Source organism: Hesperophylax consimilis, chromosome 22, assembly GCF_061612785.1.
Source record: "Hesperophylax consimilis isolate HC1 chromosome 22, BYU_Hcon_1.0, whole genome shotgun sequence".
NCBI lineage: Eukaryota > Metazoa > Arthropoda > Insecta > Trichoptera > Limnephilidae > Hesperophylax > Hesperophylax consimilis.
The window spans coordinates 10,431,267-10,458,841 of NC_142857.1; the positions used below are offsets into that span (position 1 = coordinate 10,431,267).

Below are 27,575 nucleotides of genomic sequence, written 5' to 3' on the forward strand. Positions count from 1 at the left end.
TACTCGTTTTAGTTCACTAACTAAGAAAGGAGAGTCTAGCCAGTTAGAGTGAGATGGATATGAAATAAAAGAGGGCATTTCTTCACATCTGGCAACTGAAGGAGGGGCAATCTTATCAGCAAAACCCATAATAATTTCCTCCGGAATATGTTTGGTACGCTCCGGAGCATATGACGAACCGAATTTTTTTAAATTAGTCCAAACAGATGACTGGGGAGTTTCAGGAGACAAGTTTTCACAAAATTTTCGCCATCCAGACCGCTTTTTATTTTTCAAAATACGTTTAGTTTCTGATTGGACGCGTTTCACTGATAAGAAATTTTCAAAAGACATGCATTTGCGGTAAATGGAAACTGCTTCTTTTCTAAAGTTAACAGCACGAGTGCATTCTTCGTCCCACCACGGAGTCGAATGTTTAGTTTTAATGTTAACTTTACGCTTTGGAATGGATTTTTCTGCTGCTTTTATAACTATACTAGGAAATAATTCACATTGTGTTCTGATGTTCCCAAGAGAAGATTTTACAGAGTGAACAAGAGAGTCTAATACAGAAGAAAAAAATCTCCAGTTCGCATCTTTCGTTTTAAATTTAAAATTATTGTTAATTGTAAAGGAATGCGAGGTGGTTAGATAGTGAAAGAGGATTATAATAGGGAAATGATCACTGGAGAGGGGGTCTTTAAGTATGTTCCAAGAACATTTACGTATCACCGAAGATGAACAGAGAGATAAATCAACAACACTTTTCCTTTGTTGAGGGGGGGTGAATCGGGTTGGAGATCCGTCGTTTAAAATACATAAATTATGGGAATCAATAAAATCTAAAAGATTACGGCCAGAACGATTCGTTAATTCACTACCCCAAGAGGTAGAATGAGCGTTAAAGTCGCCCAGTAACATATACGGGGGACGGATCTGAGACATAAATGATGACCATTCGTTTTCATCAAAAATAGTGGAGGGAGGGACATATATTGATAGTATTGTAATATCACATACAACAGCTGCTACTATCTGAAAATTGTTGGAGAGAGTATGAAACATGATTGGTTTGAAAGGGATAGAGTCATGGATGATTAAGGCAGCGCCACCTTTACCATCCAGTCTATCATGTCTAAGACAATTATATCCAGAAATCTTAAATAGATACGAGGGTTTAAACCACGTTTCAGAAATAGCGGCAACTGAAATTTCATGTTCATCGAGTAATTTTACAAGTTCAAATTTATTACAGATTAGACTTCTGATATTCCACTGAAGAATTCTGTTCAGTTTCTGAGACATTAGGAAGACAGGATAATAATGATTTAATGCAATCGGCAGCGTTGGACGGTATATTATTGTTGTTTGAAAGAATAGAAATTAAGAGGGTAATTAAAGTCTGAATGAAAGCAGAATTTTCATTCACCACTTTCCCTAAATTAGTGGAAGATTGGGAACTATTTAAAGCGCTCCCATTGAGTGTCTGAGATTTATAATTCCCATTTGGGCTAAACAAAATATCATTATGTTGATTTTTATCAATAGAAGCAATAAATTTTGGTTTTGGTTTTTGAGGTATAAAAATTGTTTCCCTGTGAGAAGATGATGGAGGAGATTTAGAGTAAGATAGATTGCTAGGAATTGAGGTAGATGTTACCTCTGCAAACGATTTTATTGCAGGTGGGAATAATTTTGATGCCTGGAAATATGAAATGTTGTCTGAAGCCATTGATTGTTTAATATTCCTTTGTCTGGTCAATTCTGGACAGGCCACACTAACCGCTGTATGATTTCCCTTGCAGTTAATGCAACGTGGATCATTCGATGATTTTTGGCAAAGATCAAAGGGGTGGTCTTCTCCGCAATGAAAACAACGTGGAGGGGAACGACATATGGGTTTTGAGTGTCCGAAACGGCAGCAGTTAAAACACTGGATCGTCGGGAATTTATATACTTCCACAGGGAGTGCGTTGTAATAAATAAATACCCGAGATGGCAAAGTTTGGCCTTCAAAAGTAATAACAACCGATTGTGAGGGTTTCCATGTAGTGGTTCCATTAGATGTATCTTTGTAATTTAATCTACGTGCTTTTAAAACCTTGGGGGTCACTTGAGAATCATTAAGTGCATCAACAATTTCAGATTCTGAGAGATCGGTTGGTATACCTCTCACTCGGCCCATTCTAGTAAGGTTGTAAGTTGGAATATAAGATTTAAATTTGTGGTGTGAAAGCGTATCTATTTTTTGGACAAATTCATTTGCAAAGTTTGCGGATTTAAATTCTAGGGATAACTTATAGCGGCCTTCCGGCTTAATAGATCCGTTAACTATGCCAAGGTTACTGTTTTTTGAACTAAAAATGAATTTCCCGAAATCCAGAGGATGAATGATTTTTCCTTGTTCAGTACTTTGGACATTGACAATGAATGGAGCCGAGGAAGATGGGGAATAACTTAGATCAGTATTTTTAGATTCTGATAATATGGTATCCTTACGACTTTCCTTAGGGTTTGAGGTTTCATCGGATTGCGAAGGTTTAATTTTGGGTGGTACATTAAGACAGAGCGATGGTCTTCGTTTTCTGGAAGGGAGTATTATAGAAACATCCGATTCATACTCATCTCCAATATTAAATATGGACTCGGGGTCAGGAGGGCGATTTTCATCTTCCTCCATATTTATAATTAATTAATTAACAAAAAAATAAAATAATAATACAGTCTATTTGATTGACTGTACACACTAATTTATCAAAACCTAAATATAACAAACAAATAATAGAAAACAAAAATGTAACAATAATTTCTTATCTGTACGAAGTCCGCGACAGCAGGTAGGCAATTCGTCAAACACAGAGCACGACTATCCACTACCGTAGTTCGATGACTAATCACCATGGATTATTAGTATCTAAATTAATGCTAACTATCCTAATCACTGTTTACAGTTTAACTGACTAAAAAGCAACATTAAGGCAGTAATGCAATAAGTTACGCACTTACAACCAATCTATTATCTAAAATAGCACTTAAATATATTATATAGTATATAATTTTTAAAAAATACTGTCCCTCCCTTACCTCCCACCCCACTCCTGATAACTTTGTTTGCACCTCATTTCCACCCCAAACCCCCATTTAATTTTGACGCTACATCCGTCGGCAGCGGTGGGCAAGCGCGTGCCATCGCACTCAACATAAGTACCTACTATTTGTATTTGCAAGGAAAGACCTCCTTAATTCCTCTTCACTACCACTCTCTAATTGTGACTCCATCTTTGTTTACAAATTGCTACTCCATCAAGATACGTTTTAAACTATCGAAGAAAGTCAACACTTTGTGGCTTGACATTATATAAATGAAAAAAATTACTTTGTTTCAAACCACTTTAGATTTGAGTTATATAGGTTGAAATTGTCCTGAAGAAGTTTGAGTTCAACCGGAACCGGTCGACCTATACTATAACTTAAATAAAGTGGCTTAAATTTTTTTTTCGACCCCAGCCAGGCGTAGTGTTCAATTCCTCGGCTGGCTAAGTCCTCCATCACAACACAAGCAACATTTTCCGCTTACTGTGGTGGTAGTAGGAGATTTTCATATATTGTCAGGTTATCCGTAACCCGGGAATGTTTGTCTTTCTTTTTTTTAAATAAAAAAATATATATATATTCGTTTTGAATTTTATGGGTAATTTTTCAATAGTTCTCATCCATACATGGAGACAAAAAAAAGGTATCGCTAATTTATTAAGAAGTCCTTCAAATTACTGGTAGTCCGGTTAAAAACGGGATTGCAGGCCGTTTCCTTATAAACTTTTAGTAAATTCCTAGTATATCAGAACACGTGTTCATGCATCTGCATTGGCCTTGATAATATATAATGACGAAACGCGAAATATTAGGATTTTTACGAATAATGTTCCGACATCGTTATAATATATTTGAAATTTGCTAAAATTTGATCAGGTAACCTATACATTAATTCGTTAATAGCCTGTAATCCCGTTTTTAACCGGAATACCAATAATTTGAAGAGAATTGTAATAAATTTCCAATTCTCCTTTTTCTCCGAGTATTTGTAAGGTTTATCAATTAAATAATCTCAAATATATCCCAAAATCTACAATGCACTATTGGATGAATGTTCATTTATTTATTTATTAAGACATACACAATTTCATGACTTAATATTAGGGGTAGGCAGAGAGGGTGGACCGCCACATAACTCTGTCTCGGCACACACTCAATTATTTGATTCACTTGATCGTGTCATGTCTTTCTCGGGTTTTCTCCATCTCTTATACCATTTACATTCGGTCATATATTCTTCTTACTACACGGAGAAAAATGAGTAGGTACGTCTTTTCTCACGATACCGTTAAAAATGTGACTGCATGACCATTTCCTAATAAAATATTAGTCATTAAGAATAGATATGAACACGTGTTTAACGCAGTTGGCCTTGTCCGAATAAATACAATGGACAAATATTATTATTTTCTCCTAACATATTCGTGCATTACTGATAGTTTGTTATGAAATTTGTCAAATCATTTGTTATAGGCCTCTGGTCCCGTTTTTAACAGGAAAACGAATAATATAACCAATTTTTATATCTATTACATAAAGTATGGTAGTTACCTACACTTACATATCTTCGTACCTACATATTCGGTACGACTATACAGTAAATTCCTTTTTTAAATTTTACAATACGACCGCTATGAATGGAATGGCGTACCTACCCAGTTGGGTAGTTAATTATTGTTTTTAATTGACTGGGATTTCCGTTTCAGGATGTGGAATTTATTGACAGCCATTTAAGTGACTAATTAATCCCCCGCATACGCAATCGCTTCCCCTGTGATTTTCGTCGTTAGTTACGAGGGCCACAACAGGGTGATTAATAATTCATATTCAAGCACTTTGGCATGCGGTGTATTTGGTAAAGGCAGGGTTAACTATTACTGTAATAAACAATTTGAAAAGTCATCAAATTAGGTTGGTTATCTAGTAATTCAAAGATTTCTATTGGATATGGACCTTGATAGAACTTGAACGGATGCACAATCACAAACAAAATAATAATAGGCACTAAGTGCCAAAACATAACTGAAGCTGTGATACAGGCGATTTAGTGAAGATTCCGACAATATTTCATGAAAACACCCATTTGTTATCTTCTTATTACCTTACAATATTTCACCATTTTTACGACGTATTTTATCAACGGAACGAGACGCTGCACCTCCGTTATCAGCCATTAAACATACAAATAGTAGGTAGTTGAAATTAATGGTACTCGGTGACTTTAAAAAAACTGAGGAACAAGATGTTGCAATTTAATTTTCTGGCACCTGTGTTTTTATTTAGGTTATTGGCGATGGCACAAAAAACATTTCTGCATATTTTGTTTTTTTTTGGCACTTACTGCTTTTTTATTTCGTGTATTCCATTATGTAAGTAAACAATACTCCATCATACAGCATCCCCAAAGATAATATCGGTATTATTTCGCTCTGGTGGAGTACCTACATAACAATATAATATGGAAATTTGAAAAGGGGTTTTATGTTAGTATTTTAATTATAACTAATAAACATGATACAACTTGATTGGATACCAATCACAAGAAAAACATCACGTTTCTCTTTTAAGTTTATTTGTGTACTTTTTAGGTAATGATGTCCACAATACCCCTTCGCACATCATCCTCAAAGATAATATTGGTCTTGAGAATATTTCTTTCTTTCTAAGCTTTTCGGTTTTCCTTTTATATATTTGACTGCAGGTCAATACGCACTTTGTAGGATACTTTCATCCACCATCCATGTATCATAAGGGCACCCTGTAAAATCACCAAATCCTACCTTCCCATTAATCGGGCCAAATTACAACAGCCTCCGAGGGCGCCCCTCGGCATTAGGCAGTAGGCAGTTCAGCGTCTAGGGCCGGGCATTCATTCTTCTCTTTTGTCGGGCAGCTCCTCGCATGCCAATTATTTTTATTGAACCCTCTGGTTAGGTACCCAACTACCCACCCTTCGCTCTGTGGAAATCAAACGCCCCATCCCGCTGCGAGCCCTTTAGTACTGCAGGTAGGACCGTAATTCTACCGCTTCCAACGTCAATATGTGCTACCTAGTAGTTATGCCGTATGGTTGTAAAACAGATATTGATAACCTTTGATTTTGTTTTGATATTTGCATTCCAATTTTAATTATACTTATTGCATTTGTTACCTTTTTGTCTCTACATCACCCAATCTGATGACGATGTACTTCTTCTGGCTGTTAATAGTAGGTAATTATAGATAAATTCTTGTGTTGTCAAATAATAGTGTTGATATTTCCGAAACAACTTCAATAAATTTGCATTTTTGTTAAGTACTAGCTAATCACAATAAATTTTTAAAAATTCGGTAGTTTTATGACACGAGTACCATACTGACCAACACACCTACACTATCGACTCCAAGGTGTGCTCCCACATCTCTACTGCTTGCCACATATTATGCTATCATCCACTCCCATCTGAATTATCTAGTTAGTATCTGGGGCACCATTACAATAGAGCCGTACGGAATATATATAATCTAAGATATATACTCACAGACACAAATACTTCATTTTACTTTTTTTTTTTTTTTTTATTATTATTTTTTTTTATATATATACAATAATATTATTATTGGGTTTATAAAAACAGTTTATTTTTAAACAAGTTCTGCTGTGTAATTATTATTACGCGTGACAGCTGTTTCGCCCTCTGAAGGCATTATCAAACTGTGGGTAGCCCACTTACAGACGATACATTTATATTATTTCTAGGTAGGTATTTTAATTTCAATTACTGATTTATTATATTATATTTCAATTACTGATATTAAGAAATCAGTAATTGAAATTAAAATACCTACCTAGAAATAATATAAATGTATCGTCTGTAAGTGGGCTACCCACAGTTTGATAATGCCTTCAGAGGGCGAAACAGCTGTCACGCGTAATAATAATTACACAGCAGAACTTGTTTAAAAATAAACTGTTTTTATAAACCCAATAATAATATTATTGTATATATAAAAATAAAAAAAAATAAATAAAAAAATGGAGTTCTACAAATTAAACTTAATAACAATAAAATAAATAAAAAAAACTTCCTTTTACGATTCTGCCAAAGTATAACAACACAACTGCCATTCTACAAATAATTCAACACTCCTCACACACTAACACTAAACCAATCTTTAAATCCGACATAAACCAGCACAAAACACAATCATAAAATCAAATACGCTTATCGTCATCTACTTACACGACTAAATTTGGAATTAACTCCTTACAATACATTGCACAGAAGCAATACAACGCATTACCTAGTAATCTAAAACTTCCGGCAACGAACAAAAAACATTGGCAAAAGCTCTTAAAAGCTATTTCCTCAGCAGTTTTATTAATGACTGACACATTCTTTCTTTGGAACTCCAAAATAAGTTCTGCGTTTATTTATTTTAATATATTTATGTTGTCTTGTTGTCTTTCCCGAAACGAGTTTTGTAAACCCACTGGGAATAATACATTATAAATTTGTTATAATTTTGTAATAAATAAATAAACTATAAGGATGAGAGCTCAAATCTAAAATTAAACACATTTTTTGGTCAGAAAAACCGTAATGACCGTGCTGTAAAACTATATAATGCCCTTCCAATTTTTTTTTTTTTTAAACGACATCAAAATATATCTAGCAAAAATGAAGATTATGAAATCATAAATATTATGAAGTATCAACTCACCTTACAGTCAACAAACATTGATATATTTTTTTATTATTATAAGCCATAATTATTCGCCTGAAATACCCATACAAATTGAAAATATCTCTGGAGTAAAAAATTAAATATTCCGAGAAAATATCTCACGAGTAAAACGTGTTATCCTTTGTGCTATGCATATATTGTTCTTGTCTTATAAATATTATTTTATCATTAAAAATATTTTTTGTGATCAACACGTGTTCAACTCAGGTGGCCTTGTCCAAATAAATACAATGGAGAAGCGAAAATATTATCATTTTTATGAACACGTATTCCGACTTCGGTATTTCGGTATTCCTATATTCGTGCTTTACGGTTTGTTATGACATTTGTCAAACCATTCGTTATAGTCGTCTAGTCCCATTATACAGTAAAATCGAGTAGGTACGTCTATATAGTAAAATCCATTTTTTTTATTTTATAACACGACCGCCATGAATGGAGTGGCGTATCTACCTAGTTGGTTTGTTAATTATTTATTTTAGTTGACTGTGATTTCCGTTTCAGGAAGTGGAATTTATTTAAATATCTAAAAAAACAGATAAGTTGGGTAGGTACCTAGTAATTCGATGATATCTTCTGTTAGATATGGTGAAAATATCTCCCGAGTAATAACTTGTTTTCCTTTATGTTATTCATACAAAACCTTATCTTATAAACATTAGTTTATCGTTAAAAACATTTATTTTATTTTTTTAATTTGTGGAATGTTGATTCCACGTGGAGATGATGAAATCATGATGTAACACCGTACAGCAACCTACAGTCCGCCTCGGAGCAGTATTGCCTAGAAGTAGGACTATGAATAAAGTACTTTACTTCGTATTTTTAAAATAGTCCTTAAGGCGAAGCTTAGTGCTAAATCACTATTTCGATTAATCTTTATAAAGAATTGGTGTACCTACATTATGAATACCAAAAAATATGCTTTAGATAAATTGAAGGTTTTCTTATCGTTTCGCTTGAGTAGAAAACAAATAAATTACTCAATTAAAAAAATATAAATGTAAACTACTAAAAGAAATATTTTTTTAATAGAAATGTATGAACGCGTAAAGGAAACAACTTAAAAAAATACAGTATTATAGCTCAGATTATCTGTGACAGTTTCACTTGATCAACTTTTTTTACTTTCTTATAAAATTATTTACAAAATAAATAAAAACCACTTTTGTGCTTGAAATCGAACGTTTCTAGACTCCATTTGTCAAGCGATTTGAATGCCTATTATCTACAATATAAATTATACCAAGAATATACACATGTTTGGCTTGTAGCTTCCTTTTAATTGAATTAAAATATCACTGTACCGACAAGTAAGCTCTTGGCGGAAACAAATAAATGAAATAGATTCCGTTAAATGATACGACTTATCGAAGATAATGCATCCTAACCTAACAAACCCACTTACTAATTCAAAACTATTGGTTATTTTGTTGGACTTAATACTGCATTATAACATTGTAAATATTTGATAGATACCTCCTAGCATGAGTTACTACAGTTATTTTCGATTTTTTTTTATACTACGAATCACCACAAATATAAACTTTTTTATAGATTTCCTCTTTGTAATAAGAAATACACAGAATATGTGATAAATATAGACCAAAGAATTCGAATTCTGTCGAATTTTTTATAGTTAAATGGTTATTTTAAAGCTTCGTAGAAAGCGTTCAAAACGAATAAGAAGATGGTTTGAAAGGGACATATGTACATAAATACGAAGGTTAGAGGAAGCGCGCTAATTAAAAAAATGGTATTAATTAAGCGAAATTAATGAAAATATTTAATAAAACACGACTCGCTTAGAATAGAGCAAAAATCTCTCAACAAATGCCTATGTTGCATTTAAAGATACAGTGTCAATTTTCATACCTATAACATGTTAAATAGTAGAAAAAAATGTGTTTTTAATAATTTTCAGAATGTACTGTGCGATTATTTTCTATCGAGGGATTTTCGTATATTTACCGTTTCTACTATACAAATGTATAAATATTATCTTATGTGTATGGGTACCGCCGCCCCGGTAACCATTTATTTGATAACCATCACACCTGTGATAGGCCACCTCAAGTGGTCCGCTGCGTTCGGTGACTTAGCAAGGGTGCCCAGGTACGTGAAGAGAGATTTGTCTACGTCTTGGCGGCAGATGTGTTTGCCCACCTACTGTGTGGCGGGTTGGATCGAGAGAGACTGGTTGAGGGAGACCTTTGGACCTCTCCAGCCGGACTTTCTCGAACCATCGTCTTGCACCGCAGTGGGAGGGATGGATTCATTAATCACTCCACCCCTCATACCTTTTTTCTTCCCGGATCTTCCTCTCCTTTCTCTCCTTAAAAAAAACTCTACACAGCATCCTCAAAGATGTCATAGGCCCTGAGGCCTCCTCTGTGAATCTAATGTAAAAAAGATACATTTTTTGGTTAAAAACAAGTGTTCATGAGAAAGATGTTATAAATCCGTTAAATTCAGAATATGGGGGCATGGGGAATATGTCTTATGGTGGAAATATCGTTGCAAACTGAAATGGTTATGTTGGTCTAGATTTTAGACAGTCCACAGCTGTGCATAGGTACTTCACGCAGCTCACTATTTGCCTGTTTTTTCTGCCCCGGAATAAAGGTGATGGAAGGTAGTTAAAATATTTAGTACAGATCTAGGTTGGTAGATACCGAAAAAATACAGAAAAATTGTTCCTTCAGAACTCAATTTTCTACAGTTGTAGCTACAACAAACAAACAAACAGAATTTATGCTTCCGATATCGGCGGCAGACCACAGACCAAATGTCCATAGATTGCCAACCCCTGCATGTTTTGTGCACCTCTCATTCCGTAATACCAGTTCGATCTTCACATCACGTTCCATTCTTCGCTCCCCATTGACAGCAGCACAGAGCACACGAGTGTTCCTGTTACGTCAATCACCATTCTTTGTGAAATCACGAGTGGTAGGTACCATCTAGCCTCTACCTCCTTGTACCTAACTGAATACCCGCATACCTTGTTGCGTGGGTAGGTATTAAATCCGTTTTACCTAGTACCGGAGTTTCAGAAAAAAATATTAATGTTTATCTTCATGAACTTACTTTACTTATTTGATTTTACGCTCAGACAAGCTTTTACATAGATTATAAGAACTGAATATTCTCAATAAACTAATAAGCTATACGCAAAAAGTTTTTACATCATACAGTAATGTTAAGATGATAAACTAAACATGTTATAAAATATGTTTATCAAATCATGTAACAACTTTTAATAAAATACAAACTAAAACAATATTATAAGCCAACTTACTAAAAGTGCTATAAAAGATTAGGCTTAGTTCTATAAATATAAATATTTTTTTATATATAATACTTTTGAACGTGTGTCCCAGATCATGTATCATATTTATTAGTTGGTTGTGCACGTGGAATTTAGTAGTGAAGACGATGTCAGGGCTATCAATTATAGATAGATACTAGGTGATAATTTTGTTAATTTTAATGAATGTGTGACTGTAGTCTTCTGTGAGAGAGAAGGCATGAAAGTCATTCAACTGTAGGTATATAAAGGATATGCAATGTTATCCACTCTCTCTTTATTATTTATTTATTGTATCTTTACATTGTAAATCTTTTTTTAACGTTAGAATTTTTAACCTCACTAGGACAAGCCTGTGTTGAGGTTAATAATTTTACAACATAAAAAATAGCACGAAGGTTATATATTATACATCACCAGCTGTTATCCAAATTAATACGTACGTTGTGTTAATTACAGTCTATTATTACAGAATATTATTCCGCCATCCGGATATCAATGTAAAACCTCGATTTTAAGTGCCATTATACAAAAGGCAAAGACATTTCACTTATGTTAGTTGTGTTTTTTCTATCTACTTAGCTTCGAAAAAGTTTTTTTTAAATAATGTGTATCTATCACAGGTTTACTTAGTCCTTATTGTGAGGGCCATGTGTTATGTTACCATATTGTGAGGACCAGTGATCCTTTTCCTTTCCTGAAGAAAATTTAGTGGAATTTCTAAATTAGCGAATTAATTGCACTGATTCTATTGGAATTGTAATGAGGTCGCGATTCTTCCCTTGAGGCCCCGTAGTAAGCGTTCAAAGATGGTTTGAAAGGGAGATATGTAAATATGAATGTTAGAGGGAGCGCGCTTATATTAAAAAACCATAACAATTATTCTAAAATGGTAAAAATATTTAATAAAACACGACTCGAGCAAAAATCTCTTGAAAAATCCTTTAGTTGCATTTAAAGATACACTGTAATTTTTTTCGTGCTTACGACATATTAAATTACAGAACAAAATGTGTTTTTAATAATTTCCTGAGCTTACTTTGCGATTTTTTTCTATCGAGGGAATTTCATAAAATTAACGTTTCGGCCTAACAAATGTATAGATGTTTTCTTAAAAAATATTTATTTTTAAACTTGAAAGCTAATAGAGTTAAAGGGAAACTTGTGATAAATCTGTAGAAATTGGGAATGCGGGGGCTTAACACATTAAAGCAATTTTTTTGGTAATTTAATCGTGGTTTTATGAAAATTCTTGTAGGTATAAATGATAACTGGCTATATTTTTCGGAATTGTATTTTAAAAGGATTTACTTCGAAGATCAACAAATTCATATATAATACTTGCTGAAGTCCTAGTATTATATCTAGATTTAAAGAGACACTTGTTATAAATTGGTCTATCTATTTGAAAGAGATGTTCTTATGGCAGGTCAAATGCATCAGTTACCAAGGCTTTTTTAATTCAAGCTGCTTATGTCGTCCTGAAGAGGTGGCCGACGTATTTTAATAAGAAGATATTCTCTAAGGGCACTCGGAGAAAGCTAAGTGATATAAAATATTGCTAATATATTGAAAATCTGGTCAAATTATTTGTATTCCAGTTGATAACGGGACGACATTTCTGTAACAAATGAATTGACAGATTTCTTAAAAAACGAATATATTATGAGGATGTCGGAACATGTATTCATAAAAATTATAATATTTTAGTGTTCCGATATATTCTGAATTTACTGATATTTTAAATGGCGTTCTACCACGTTTTTTGCAAAATTTTAATAAATCGGCACTAATAATTTTTCTTCGTATACATTGCACAAGTTTGGACATTCTAGTAAGAGCAGGTTATATATACTTACTTTCCTGAAGAGTCGATTAGTTTTCAATGCACACCGGGTATAGAATTCTGGCAGATTGAACTTTTTCGTTATCTTGCAGCTAGCCAAGCGTTTCTGTTATAATTCAGTAATAATTCAGTAATAATAAAACAGACACTCGACATATTATGCAAATTGATCACAACTAACTGACAGAAGAAATTAGACATGACAAGGTAGATCGATAAAAAAACCTTTCTCATAGTAAACTTTTGAACCCTATTTTTCGTGATCATATTTCTATTACCTACGTAAAAATTTCAAATTCCAGTCAAACAAATTTGATTGCAATATGTTTTTTTCTAATAAATGCTGCGGAAATATATTATTTTTAATATTCATATGATTGCAAAACGATTCTTAAGAATCAAAAAAAAATAATCCAATTTCTTTGCTGAATTATCAACCAAATATCATTCTTATTGTGTTTTTCTTTCGTTAATTCCATGGTATTTCAGTTACATTTCAAGAAATAATTTGGATCTCTAATATCTCATTTTACTGTCTGAATTATAAATATCTGCTTACTAAAAAAACTACACTTTTTACGTAATAATACGATTAACCTGCGTGTTGCTAGAAAATGATTGCTGATAAAAAATAGATGTCGCTTTATTGCGTTGACAAAAGCACGAACGCACTATATTATCTTATATAATGTGCCCTTTAAAGGGTAGGTATATACGAATCAAATTTAAGATAGCGAAATAAATATTGTAAAGCAGCGAAATAAAAAACCTTATTATGAATAACGTTTCAGAAGACCGCGCCATAAATCTCTTGGAATAGGAGATGCCCGTCACGAATCATCGAAATATATTTTCTGATCATTATCATCAAGGCGATAGCGGTAGATGGGCCTGATACTGAAAAAGCACCTACAAGGTGTTCATGGTGTTTTTTTTTTTTTTTTTTTTTTTTTTTTTTTAATAAAGCTATTATTTAAACATTGTACATATAAAATATGATATTAAATATGTGTGTAGTACATTTTATTTCTTAGTCCTCCTCACTAGGGTGCCCTGTGCTAAGGCGCACTAAAGTTATCCACTTCAGTTTTATTATTTTTCTATGTCGTTTTTAATGTTTTTTTTTCAGAGTTTTTTCATTAATCTCTTTCAGCCAGATTTTTATTCTTGATTTGTAATCACTCCAATTTTCTATTCGCTTTATATAAGGGGGAAGGATGTCCGAATGTGGTTTTATGACATGGAATATTTTTTATGTCATTGTGATTTGACCTTGTTTGATAAATTCGCGGTATTGTAGAGGATTCAGTATTTTTGAATAGTTACAATAGTATATTTTTAGCATAAATTTGTTGTACATTTGATACATCAAAGCCGTTACGACTGATTTATTACTAAAATAATATTACAAGAATTCTTCTGAATCATAACCTCTTTTGTTTTAATTTGCGATTTTGATTATTATTGTATTTCGACTTTGTGTTGGTCAAAAGCGTTATGAGCAAGCAAAATAGACGTGGTCGTTGAGAACTTCCGTGACATTAAGAGCATGTCCTTTATGTTTACATTTTTTTTATGATTAGAACTATGTAAGAAAATCAGTGAGTGTACAGCAGACAGAGGGTTATTATTAAGAAAATTACAAAATAATAACAAAGCATATATACTAATATTATATATTTGTATGCCTTTCTCCAAAGAATTGAGTTTTTAAACGAACAAAACTATTTATTAATATTCATACTGCTTATGTACGGGCGCAAACAAATAATTTGTCGTAATATTGTAAAGCAATACCTTCCAAATCTTCCAAAAACGTATTTAATAAAATAAATTAATTAACGCCATAAATGAACACGTAGGATATACCAGTGTCGTTTTTTTGCGTTACCGTAAAGATTTCAACAATTTCATGTATCTATATATTTTTTTTAATTTATTTATTCTTAAATAAATTAGTATTACAAAGGTATAGTACATTGTCCTCCACGCTAGGAGTTCACCTGTGTTGTGGAGGACTTTTTCAATTGTAAAGTTATATAAAAGTAAACAATACAGTAGAGATTAGTTATATTATGTATTAAACTTTTGTTTTGGGTTTTGCAAGTATTTCGTTATATTTGTATTATCCGTTTTGCCCTCTCAAGTTCAATTCCACATTATATCGTACATTCGACTAATGTTAATATAAATAAATAGTTTTACATGGATGATTTAAGATTTTCGCGGCCAAAAGTATTATAGTAATTTATTTTTGGGGTATTATACCGTGTTGCGCTTCATCCTTATTAAACAAATAAACCACTAAAGTGTCAATCTTCTTCCCCCCTTCATCAATATCCCAAAAAAATTAAAGTTTTATATATCATTATTAGGTATCGGATGTTTTTTTTATCGTTTATGCATATCTGAACCTTTTCTCCGTAATAAATGCCTATTTTAGCCATATGACTGATGCACAGATGGTTGAATTAGAAAATTAATCGTTTTTATAGGTAATATACGTACTATCTTTCTCATAAGTCTTTCTAGAATTTTGCTGGTGCCTCTCACTGAATGAATCCAATAACGATTAAACAATATAAAGCATTATTTTAAAGCAATGTATTTTGCAACCACCGTGTCTCTCGTTTCGCTTCATCGGATCGTCATTAGAAATTCGGTCGGCCGCATGTCATAAAACTGTCAAAGTAAACGTAGCTTCTGTTGGCGTGGGGCCGCGATGTCTCCGACCAGGCCAAAGGGTTGGGCGACAAGCCAGGATAATGCCCCCAGAGGCGAAACCGGTCGCAGATACTACCTAATAAAAATAAACGGGGATAGATAAGTATTTTATTGCACATTGATATAAGTTTTACTAGTAGTATTTTAACCCCTTTGTTTTGAAAATTTGAGTTCTGTGTCTTGACTTTAAAATAAATATCCATAAAACAAAAGAATTAGAAATTAGAATTAATTAATTAGAACTGAACAAAAAGACTAACACAGACATCAATGAATTAAAAACATGGTTTGACAATAACCTACTAACGAAAAACGCTAAAAAAACACACTACTAAATAAACATTAGGATACACTCTGCACCAAACACTCAACAATACCACTGTAACTTACTATGTAGGTACTAATATTGAAATCAAAACTTCAACCAAATATCTAGGGATCACTATTGACCACGCCTAAAATGGATACCACATATAACCATTCTCAAAAACAGAGTAGGAAAATTAACCCATATTTTTAGCTGCTTGAGACATATTCTAAATAAAGAACTACTGAGAATGACGTTCTTCGCATTCTATCAATCCATAATCCAATATGGTATAATAGGATGGGGAGCCGCCTATAAAACTCACACACAACCTCTTTAAATTGCGCAAACACTAATAATTACAATAATAATAAAGAAATCATTTTTATATTCATCTGAACTCATATTCAAAGAATTTAAAGTCAGAAAATTAAATACTCTATTCCTGTATCACTCAATATTACAAGTTTACAAAGAGGATATCCTAAACAAAACCGTACCATTCAAAAACACAACAAATCTTAGGCAAAAATACATGTTACCAATTTCGATTTGTAAAAAAACTTCGGGTTAACCAAACTACAAATACTTAGGAACAAATTTCTTCAATAAATTGCTAGAAAATATTAGATCACTTAATGATAGATTCAAAGAATTCAAAACACAATTAATTAAAAACATGCATTTTGGTATATTTCTATAATAGTGATAGACGTTATCTTAACTGAGATAGTTTCGAGCAATAACATACATAAATGGTTCTGGGTTAGATATTTCTTGGATGTTATAAACTTATCTCACAGATGTCGGTAGTACATAGGTTTGCCCCTCCACGTTCAGAACCGAGGTGGGCTAATAGAGGGGATGTTGGCCTCCAGGCTGTCTTACGCACTCATTCCCGATCTTAATAGTTTCTTGCCTAAATAAAGAAAATTAAAGGTTACCAGATAAAGACAATTAGGGTTCAAAAATATAGCAAGGTTCTATGCAGGTACATTTTATTTTTGCAATTTAAAAGATTTAAATAGTTTATTTTAAACATGCATGTTTTTTCCCATCCAGCCTCCAGATTGTGATTGATTCTATTTGTACTTCTTTTACTGTCAGTTCTTTTAGTCAGGACTCCCTTATAATCATCCAGATTTCCACATCGGTCGCGGAAGAAAAAATCTGTAAATGAGAGAGAACAGTAAGGCCCAGTTGTTTCGCAAAAATTCACTTGTGACAAAGTCGACAAATGGCCACTCAAAAAGCCACAGCAAAAGATAACAACTATCATATTGTTAGTTTATTACAATTTAATAGAAAGCTGAAACCTACCTAGAATCGGCGTTTAACGGGGACCTTTCAAATAAAATTTTAAAAAAGAACAAAATGGCGCCGAATGGCCATTTAATAACAACGTTACATTTCAATTTCTGCAAAAGATCTGGGCTCTAAGGACGGGTTTTTTCGGAGAATTTGAACAATTCTTCAAATTTCATGGTTAATTTTCAAGTCTGGGAAAGATATTTTCAAGTGCTGTATTATTTCATTTCTGTCAAGCACCTAGTCTATAATGATATAATAACATAACTTGACTGGGACTTTCACATAACCCGAAAGGACGTAGAAATTTGATTAATTTTTCGAATTCTGTGAAATAAGTTATATTGTGAATAAATGAAGGCATCATTATTTGTCAAGAAACCATTAACATTAAGGGCGTGTGTCGCTTAAAAAATCAAAAAACATATTAACATTAATTTAATATTACCTCGTTTCAAAGTTGTAGATAGGCACCTGAAGGCACTAGGTACCTACCTAGTCTCATTAATCATTAGTGACTAGATCTGAAAATTCAGGTGCCTACTTCTCCACCTCCCCCTGTCATCCATAACTGTGTACCTTCAACAAAAATATCACTCAATATTGGGTTTGCTATTTGTCTACTAAACGTTGTAACTCAAATGAATTTTGAGTCTAAATCAGTCGAAAAACTGTTTCGAATTGTTACGAATTATTATTATTCAGAGTGATATATTATTTCGAAATGGATAGATTTGGATAGACTGACTGCTTGAAGCCGTTGAAATCGACTGCTTGCAGCCGTCCATGTATTCCCTGCATAAATAAACCACTCACTAGATCGATGTTTTCGGGGTTTTTGTATGAAACAAATTGGTCTTAAATTTCAGAGTTTTTAATATTCACTGTTTCAATTTTCGATCGGAGATATACCCCTCTGATTCCCTGCAGGCAGTTACTTCCTAGCCCAGAGGGCTTATCTAGTATAATTCACCACAATGGCGTAAAGTTTCAAACCCATGCTGAAAGGGTTGAATAGATTTGAATTCGGTGACTTTTGGTGACACGATCACTTTCAACTCGTCGTAAATTCTGAATTTAATGACCTATAGACGCGAACTCGGGGCCGGAGGTCGTAGTGCCGACTTTAGGGTACCTAAGTAGGTACCTACCCAGCGGGAATATCATCGACGTTTATTGTTTGACGTAGACCTTCCTTTCTTAATGCCATATTTTATTGTATTTTAGTCCTATTACAGATTACGGGTTAACTTGTTTTCTAGGTTAATAGATTTTGCGGTGCTAAAAATAAGGCATGGCAAGTATTTAAAGTAAACAAGTTGGCAATCGGAGCCACAGCTCCAGTTGAAAGGGAGAACTAAAGAAGAAATTAAAGATTTTTATTTATTTTTCTGACTGTCTTTAGATTATCTAGTCTATTTTATTTTATTTATTACTAGCTGTACCCTGCTACGCGTTACTGTGGCTCAGACAGCCTGTGCAGATAGGGAAACAATAGCGCGTTTTGCTTTTGCGTCCAACAAATGGCGCTGTTTTTACCTGTCACGCGTGATATAACGCTTTGTCGAAATTTCAAAGTAGTCGGTGAAGAATTTTCGTATTGGAATAGCTTGTCTTATTATTAATAGTTATTTATCTCAGCATCTTTTTTGTATTTTCGCGACTCAGTGATTATCGCCTTAGAAAACTACTAGCAAAGACCCGTGAAAAATCACGGGAAATTTTAATTATAGATTTTTTAAGCTAATAGTAGATATTTAAAAAAATATATATTTTTTCCAGATCCGTTGTCTTTTAAAAGAAGAAATTAGCCTTTCGAATGTTCGTAGTTAAACTTGACATTACAAAATTCAAATACGTTATATTCATACTAGTACAAAAGCGCTGCTTATGAAAAGGATAGTCATTCAAAGAATATGTATGTAGGTGCCTACGAATGAAACAGCTATATGAACGGCCCGCAAAAGTATGCCCACTGACCTAGTTCAGTGAAACTACGCTAGTTATAACGTATCTTCACTCTGCTCTTCATCTAAGCATCTGTGAAATATTTAAACAAAAGAAATACAAATTTAAATTAAAAAAATAATGTTGGTAGGTTTGTATTTTAGCTCTTGTCCGATATGATTTATATGTATTACGCAGGAATACAATCTCAAATCACGTACCCATGCACCGACAACCGATATTAGTAAGTTTTAAGAGCACTTCAGTAGGTGATTTGAATTATTTTTAAACATATCTAAATATTATTTTACCATAAATCAAAATAATTGAATAGTTGTGTTTTTCCACCATAAAAAATATGTTGTTGTTTCAAAACGCTATGCGCTACTTTATTTTTGTAAAAAACGTTTAAAATAACCAAAATAACCGCAGATCCTTTTAATAATAATAATAATAAGAATTTATTTCAGTGCAATACATTTCATATTTTAAAATAATATATAAAAGAATTAGAATAAGACAAAATAATAATACCTACATAGATAGGCAGAAAAAATGCGGAATTTAAGTGAAAAAGTTTAAACACAAAAATGTGTGCAAGCTGCCGTTTATGGAGGATATTTGGACATCTCCCGTCTCCTGTCGGGCCATCAGGGGGGGACTCCTTCCAGGAAACCATGGCAGTGATGATTGTGTTATTTGATTTGCGAAGTCTGCGCCATAATCTTCTAATAATGTGGTGGCGGAGAAGCGCTCTGAAAGAATGCACTCGTCCCTCCAGGAACATTTCCGTAGCGCTGCAGTACCTCGGTAGGCGGAATAGTTGGCGATAAGCATTACCGTAAGCGACTTTTAACTTATGCCATTGGGATGCAGTGTAATCCACCCACAGTTCTGACGTATACAGCGAAGTGCAGAATGCGTTGAATAGTAGGTATATTTTTCACGTTTGTACTGCAAACATGAAAACGCCTTGACAGCATACCTGCTCTAACGGATATCGCCTTTCCATATCCTCGATATCTTTCAGGTCGTCTGTGATAATATGTCCCAGGTATATGACGCTACGACTAACATCCATTTTCCTTCCATCTAGCCATACTGAAGGTGTTAGCATGTTTTTGTTTTTACATTTGAAAACCATAACGATTGATTTAGACCTATTATTTACAAAGTTATGATTTTTTGCAAAATCTTCACATATTTGGAGTAGTTTCATCAGTGCGCTAAGTGACGGTGCTACAAGAACCATATCTTATGCGTAATTAATATCTGACGTACCTACCCCTGGCGAGAAGCATCCGTTCAGAATCGAATGGCTTTAGCTATGTCCAGTAAATAGATTTGCCAAGTAGAACTTCTGATTATTTTTCTTGTTCTTTAAGCACTAACTTTGAGCAATGGAACTTTTGCCTTGATTCACATATCTTAGTTGCTTTCTTTACTTCATAATTTTTAATACCTTTGAAGTTATGATTGCGAATCCGGTTACCACCATGCTTTGGCGAGAAGCCATTCCTTTGAAATTCACCGTCACACCGTGAGTTGAATCGTGTATGGAAAAGTACTTAACCAAACTTTTATACAGCCTGCCCAAAATTGCTGGCGGAGTAACATTAAATGTGTTAACTGACAAAATACGTTTCGATTTTTCATCAGTTCTAATTTTCCAAATAAAGCTCTTTAATCATCTTAATATAACCTACTTTACTTATTTATTTAGTGCCACTATTGTGATACGTCAATTTTTAAATCTAGAGGATAAATTAAAACAATGAATATGTTTTATACTAAAGGTCCGTCAACATTCTCAATCTTACTTGCACAAACACTAATTTGCACAAGTAAGCATGTTAAAATGTCAAAATGGTATACCACGCACGCGGAAAGTTGAGTATTGCTAATTTATTAAATTTTATCATACCTTCAAATTATTGGTAATCCGGTTAAAAACAGGACTACAGGCCGGTTGAAATTTTAAAAGTTCATGCACCTGGCTTGATAATATACAATGACGAAATGCGGAAGTATTATGATTTTAACAAGTGTTCCCACATCGTGATAATAGGTACGTTCGTATACTAAATCTTTATTAGGAAACCTATCAATTCCTTCGTTTGGGGCCTGCAATACCGTTTTTAACCCAATTACGAATAATTGGTAGCGATTCTTAATAAATTAACAATATTTAATATTATCTCAATTGGCAAACTTATGTAGGTACCTACTAATGAATTACTTGTTAATTTTGTTCGCAATCAATTTTGCACAACGTGAAGTCGCTGCGTGTAGACGGACCTTAAGGAAGTTTGGTGTTAATTTATATAGGTATGTATTTATTTGGTTTATCTCTTAGAACTTGTGAACTGTAACGCTTTGAAGAAGTTTCGATTACTTTGTGCGGATACCTGATCTGTCAACACCAATGCGAAAGAATGGCAAATAAAATATTTCGCATTTCCATTAAATTATTTTATATATTGAATAAATTTATAAATTGAATATGCAAGAATACGCAAGTATTAAATGGCTCGATATGAATATGTAATATTTACAAAAACAACAACATCAACGTAAAACAGATTAATTAAATAATAATAAATGTTTTACTATCTTGGTTTTTTTGTAACAAATAGAGATAATGATATCCTCGCTAGGATCTCCCTTGCTAAAGATTTCATTTACATATTATTTAAATGTATTAGACTAGATAATATGAACTAATTATAAATATTTTGTTTAGTGTTTTTTACTGAAATAATCAATATATTATAAAAGTAAGTGTACAATGCCTCTAAAACTCAGAAACGAGCTCCGGTACGATAAAGTGAGTTATATGGTGTGGTAGCCCTCTATCCCCCATCCATGAAGAAGGTTCCCGTTTTTACCTGAAGGGGGTGCACTTTAAGATATAAGGGCTGGAAGTTTCGCCGTCTATACATTTCTAGAACAGTCCAGAACATCCCGGAATATTCTCTAATGTTCGGGAATAGTCTGGAACGTTAGGGAATATTCCAGATCGTAATGAACTAATAACGGGATTACAGACCGTTTCCTGATAAACTTTTAGTAAATTCGTAATCTTGAATTTCTAAATAGTATAAAACACAGTCATCATCCGCGTCTGTCTGTTTGTGCGCTTAGTTCTTCTAAAATATGCAACGGAGTTTGATAGGGTTTCCACTATCATTTAGAGAATTTCTTCCGCAAGATTTATGTACCTATATAACATGGATATTATATTTATTAAAAGTAGAGAAAAGTCGAGCAACGCTGGATAAATGTCAGGTAGTTATAAATATATTGCATGCACAAAATATTAGGTTCTTAATTTGGATTATTAAAATCATCTCTTCCATTTCCCCGATGTATTTAATACGTCATTTAAATAATTAGGAAGAGAGCGGAGTAAGACAATTTGACTAAAATAACTAGGTAGGTACCTACCTACCTACCGTAATCTGCTACTTTTCTATTTTTTTTTTAAATTCCGTTGAATAAATGAAAAAAGGTACCTACTATCGGTTTTTTTGTTTTGCTTACTAATAATAACGATTGCATTATTTGTATAGCGCCGTTTTCGTGAGAAAATCACCTCAAGGGCGCAAAATGTTTCTATGACATTACTCTACTATTTAATTAGCGTATTTTTTACATTATTTTATTATTTTGGCTAGCCAAAAAAATAAATGACGAAGTTCGGAGTGCACATAAATAAATTAAACTTCAATGAAAAAAGGAAATGGAGCAGTGAAGCCCCACTAGATCGCAAGAGTTCTTTTCATTATTTGAATCGAAATATCATGAATTGTCATAGACAAAATTTTTAAAAGATAGAAAACTGTTACATTAAAATTCAGAATGTTTCCAGTGATGAAACAAAAATTTACACGAGAATTTAGTAATGCTTGAAATACTTACATCATTTTTTATTTGAAACATTTTCAGTTTTTGGAACAAAGTAATACGTTCGGGAGCAGAGTAACCCCGGATTAGGGTATTTCATAAATAATCACCGTACTTTTAATCAAACCACTATCACCTTCAGATATTTATATTTTATCTGCAGGGAATACAAGTAAGCAGTAGGTAGTTACCTATACATTTCTAGTGTCCCAACGGTCCCCTTTAACATAAACATGGCTCAAACACTCCGACTCCATTGGGCTGTATCGATTACACCACACATTCAGAGGAGACCAGGGATTGGGGACGGTGCCCTTGTGAAATTGATATCCTGATGCCTTATGCGAGGTATTATGTTGGCTTTTCACTGGTAGCTTTTACGCTAAAGGCATACCGCTGATAGTCCTGTCGTACTCTATCTCACCCCATGTATTACTAGTAATTCTCTGAACAGTACCTACATAGACCTTGCGTCCAAAAAACTATATTTATAATTTTCTGTTATAATAAATCAAAACCAAAATTTCCTCTGAATCATTAGATTTGTTAGTACTTAAATACCCTTGTACTTTATTTTTTTATTACCTCTCAATGGCTGAGTTGGCATCGTGTTTTGGTCCCACCCGGGCGTAGTGTGTTCAATTCCTCGGAGAGTTCAGTCCTCCATCACAACACAAGGAACATTTTTCGCTTTCAAACCGGGAATGTTTGTCTTTCTTTAAAAAAATTTCAAAATAGTGCAAGATTGAGTCAAGAGTGCAGATCAAATTATAACACCATGCAAAATAGTTTTTTTTCCTAATTATTCTACTACTCCATAAACAATATTACAATAAACTGTGCAGAACTGCCTAGTACCTAATTAGACGTACACACTATTCCACTCGCTTAATTACAAAACAAATCTAATTCGCCAATTAACCATGCCCTTCATATATTCAATAATATTTGTATAAAACTCCAACATACACATTTTTTCAGATTCACTGCCCAAATTTAAAAGGAGAATCATGTCAATGACATTAACTGTTCAATGCGCATACATATATACATACCTACACACTCACACTACACAGAAATTATATAATATGTCCAAAGAAAAGTCACTATTTCAATGAATATTCTTATTTTTCAAACTTTCTTCAGGCAGAGGTAGCAATGTCATGTATTGAAAAATTGAATGCGAATAAGAAAGTCCAAATATTTCACATTTAAAAAAAATCTTTTCTGTACACTATCCTGAAATGGAAACGGAACGTACAAACAAATTGTAGACAGAAAAAAATAAAAACGGTTAAGTTAAAAAATGTCTACGATCAGTCAATAAATTATGCAGGAATATGAGAATCGCCATCATCTTGTTGGTTTTGTAGCTAGTATCTAATTGTCGATTGAACGTGTTATTACGATGAAGCAAGTTGTTGGTTTTTCTAAAACTCACCTCTACATTTTATGTAAAACTAGCACATACTAGATTTTTTTTAAACTTTATTAATTACATTACTCTGGCAATGTAATAATGTGTCCCGCTAGGGAATCCTGTGTTGTATGGCGCAATTTATAACAAAAATGACAACACAATATCACATTTGAAATAAAAAATAATCAGCATTGTACGAGTACCAATGGAAATACAAACTCATTTATGTTTGATCTGCCTTGGCTGATCATCCAAGACTAATTTATATTTAAGATTAGTTGTGTTCTATCTAATGACCAGTGGAAGTGGATTAAGATTAGTTGTGTTCTATGTAATGGTCAGTGGAAGTGCATTAAGATTAGTTGTGTTCTATATAATGAATAGTGGAAATGCATTAAGATTAGTTGTGTTCTATTTAATGGTCAGTGGAAGTGCATTAAGATTAGTTGTGTTCTATCTAATGGCCAGTGGAAGTGAATTAAAATTAGTTGTGTTCTATTTAATGGTCAGTGGAAGTGCATTAAGATTAGTTGTGTTCTATCTAATGGCCAGTGGAAGTGCATTAAAATTAGTTGTGTTCTATTTAATGGTCAGTGGAAGTGCATTAAGATTAGTTGTGTTCTATCTAATGGCCAGTGGAAGTGCATTAAGATTAGTTGTGTTCTATTTAATGGTCAGTGGAAGTGCATTAAGATTAGTTGTGTTCTATCTAATGGCCAGTGGAAGTGCATTAAAATTAGTTGTGTTCTATTTAATGGTCAGTGGAAGTGCATTAAGATTAGTTGTGTTCTATCTAATGGCCAGTGGAAGTGCATTAAGATTAGTTGTGTTCTATTTAATGGTCAGTGGAAGTGCATTAAGATTAGTTGTGTTCTATCTAATGGCCAGTGGAAGTGCATTGTATAGCTTTGTAGCAAAGTATCTAAAATGTTTGGCCAAATAAAAATGAACTTTCCCAAAATTTTAAAAGACCTCTTCAAGAGTGTTTAACTAGTTCCTATGTTGGTACCTATATTAGATTGAGACTACATAAGCTTCCAAATGATATATTTTTAATCTATTGCAACTCTAATTTAAATATTTTCTTTACAGAGAGAGTCCAGAAGTTGCGCGAGGATGACGTGCGATCTTTGATGAACCAACACCATCAGAACAACTGCTGCAACTCGCCACAGAAATATCCAGGGTCTCCCAAGAAATATCAAGGACCGAACAAAGTTCATAGTACAGTATCGAGCTCTTCCCCTGCTAAAGGTAAGTCAATGTGTCACTATTTCTATTGCCAAACCAAGGAATGCGATTTGCCGAAGCTTATTTGTTTGTATTAATGTATTTATTTCTATGCTCGTACAAACAGTTTACAGGTAAATGGATAAGTGTAAGTTTTTAATATGTTTCTAATGAAAACATAGTAGTAGAGTGTAAAAATAACCAGTAACTAACTGTATGTAAATGGTTAAGAAGTAAGGTTTTGTTAACACCTCACTAGGAGAACCTGTTCTGAGGTTTTCATGTTTTAAAGAATGTGTTATTGTGTTAGGTTAGTAGCAGTTAAATTATATCATAATAGTAAATATTGTAAAAAAAAATAATTAAAAGAAAAGAAAAGATTCTAAGTGAAGTGAACGTAATGAAGCAATGATAATTAAACAAAAAAGTTGTTAAGTGATAAATTGAAGATGTCCACAGACTCGGTATAATTATTTCCCTGCACTACTATTCTAGGCAATTAGAAATACATTTGGTAGTTAGTCCCAGAATTTCTGCACTGAATTTAAACCCGACTTCTAGTACTACGTAGTGAAATCCGAAAGCTTATCAATGCAAGCAATTCTATCTATTCTATCACTATCAAATGTATTATTTAGGATTTTTCTATAGAAATACCAAGTTTGTGAAAATCCTTCTATCTGACAATTTAGGGATATTCATTCCATTCAAAAGAGTTGTATTTCTTTAAAATTGCTCGAATGCCCTTCATAAAACTTATGAATGTATTTTTTATTCTTTCTAATAACTTCTACATAAATATGGTTTGATAATAAATAGTTAGGCATTTATGTATGTACCTACTTACAAATCTTAAGATTTCTCAGGAAATTTTGATTTGTATTTATTAAATAAGATAAAATTAGAAACATTCGTTTTTAACTCGAGGCCTACTGAGAAATACTAGCAAGATCATTTTTATTATTATATCTTCAGAATAAAACGCTCCACTGTCTACCCAAATCATTATTCTAAACGCGGAAAATACCCCAATTCCAAAAGCACAACTCAAAACTCGAGATAATCTGAAAACCTAAATGGTTCGCGTCAATTCGAATATATGTTACAATGTTCAATATGTCTATTCTCCTGTATCCGTCATGTCTACATCTCCATTGTTACCTGGTTCGTAATACAATATTATTACCTTCAATTCCCGAACAGAAGTTTACTATCGAAGGTTCGATCTGTGTGTTTACGCATTTTGCGCATGCCCGAGATCGCACAATGAGATCAATCAGAAATAATATCGGCTTACACGAAATTGGCCCTGTACAAAAATACCGCATAGTTTTGATATACCGATGTTTGAAGCGATTTTCGGCGAATGAGTTACCTACACAATTCATCAAATTCAAGTAGCCTATGGTTTGGAAGCAATGCAGCTACTTTAGTATCTTCAGTCATATTGTAAAAAGTTTGTTCATCTTCTAGAATCTTTTTTTGTATGAAGCAACGAAATATCTCGAATGGTGTGTTCTGGTGACCTGTAAAGTGTTTTCTGTCAGATGTTTCTAGGTCAAAGCATATGTTTCTATCGCAAGGTCGTCGTGAGCTATAAAGCTTAGACACTATTTCCAATTTTCTGTCGAATATACCTAAGACGAAATGTAGATTTTTTTCACTTTTGCTCTACACTTTTTTGAAACCAAGAAATTAAATCTTATGTAAGTACATTTTATACCTACCTAGATATCTACCAGGATAATTATGTGGAAGTAGTCTGGGTAGACCCAGG

General features: G+C 33.2%; 1 protein-coding gene across 2 annotated transcripts in view; it reads left to right on the forward strand.

Moving 5' to 3' along the window:
• The window catches only part of LOC149412832 (Fanconi anemia group J protein homolog), a 183,240-nt gene that overhangs the window by 105,198 nt on the left and 50,467 nt on the right, over positions 1-27,575 (forward strand). For both annotated transcript variants that reach the window (XM_089644841.1, XM_089644842.1), the window contains exon 4: positions 25,661-25,822. In XM_089644841.1, the coding sequence (XP_089500967.1) occupies positions 25,661-25,822 (162 nt within the window). The remainder of the gene's footprint in view (positions 1-25,660; positions 25,823-27,575) is intronic.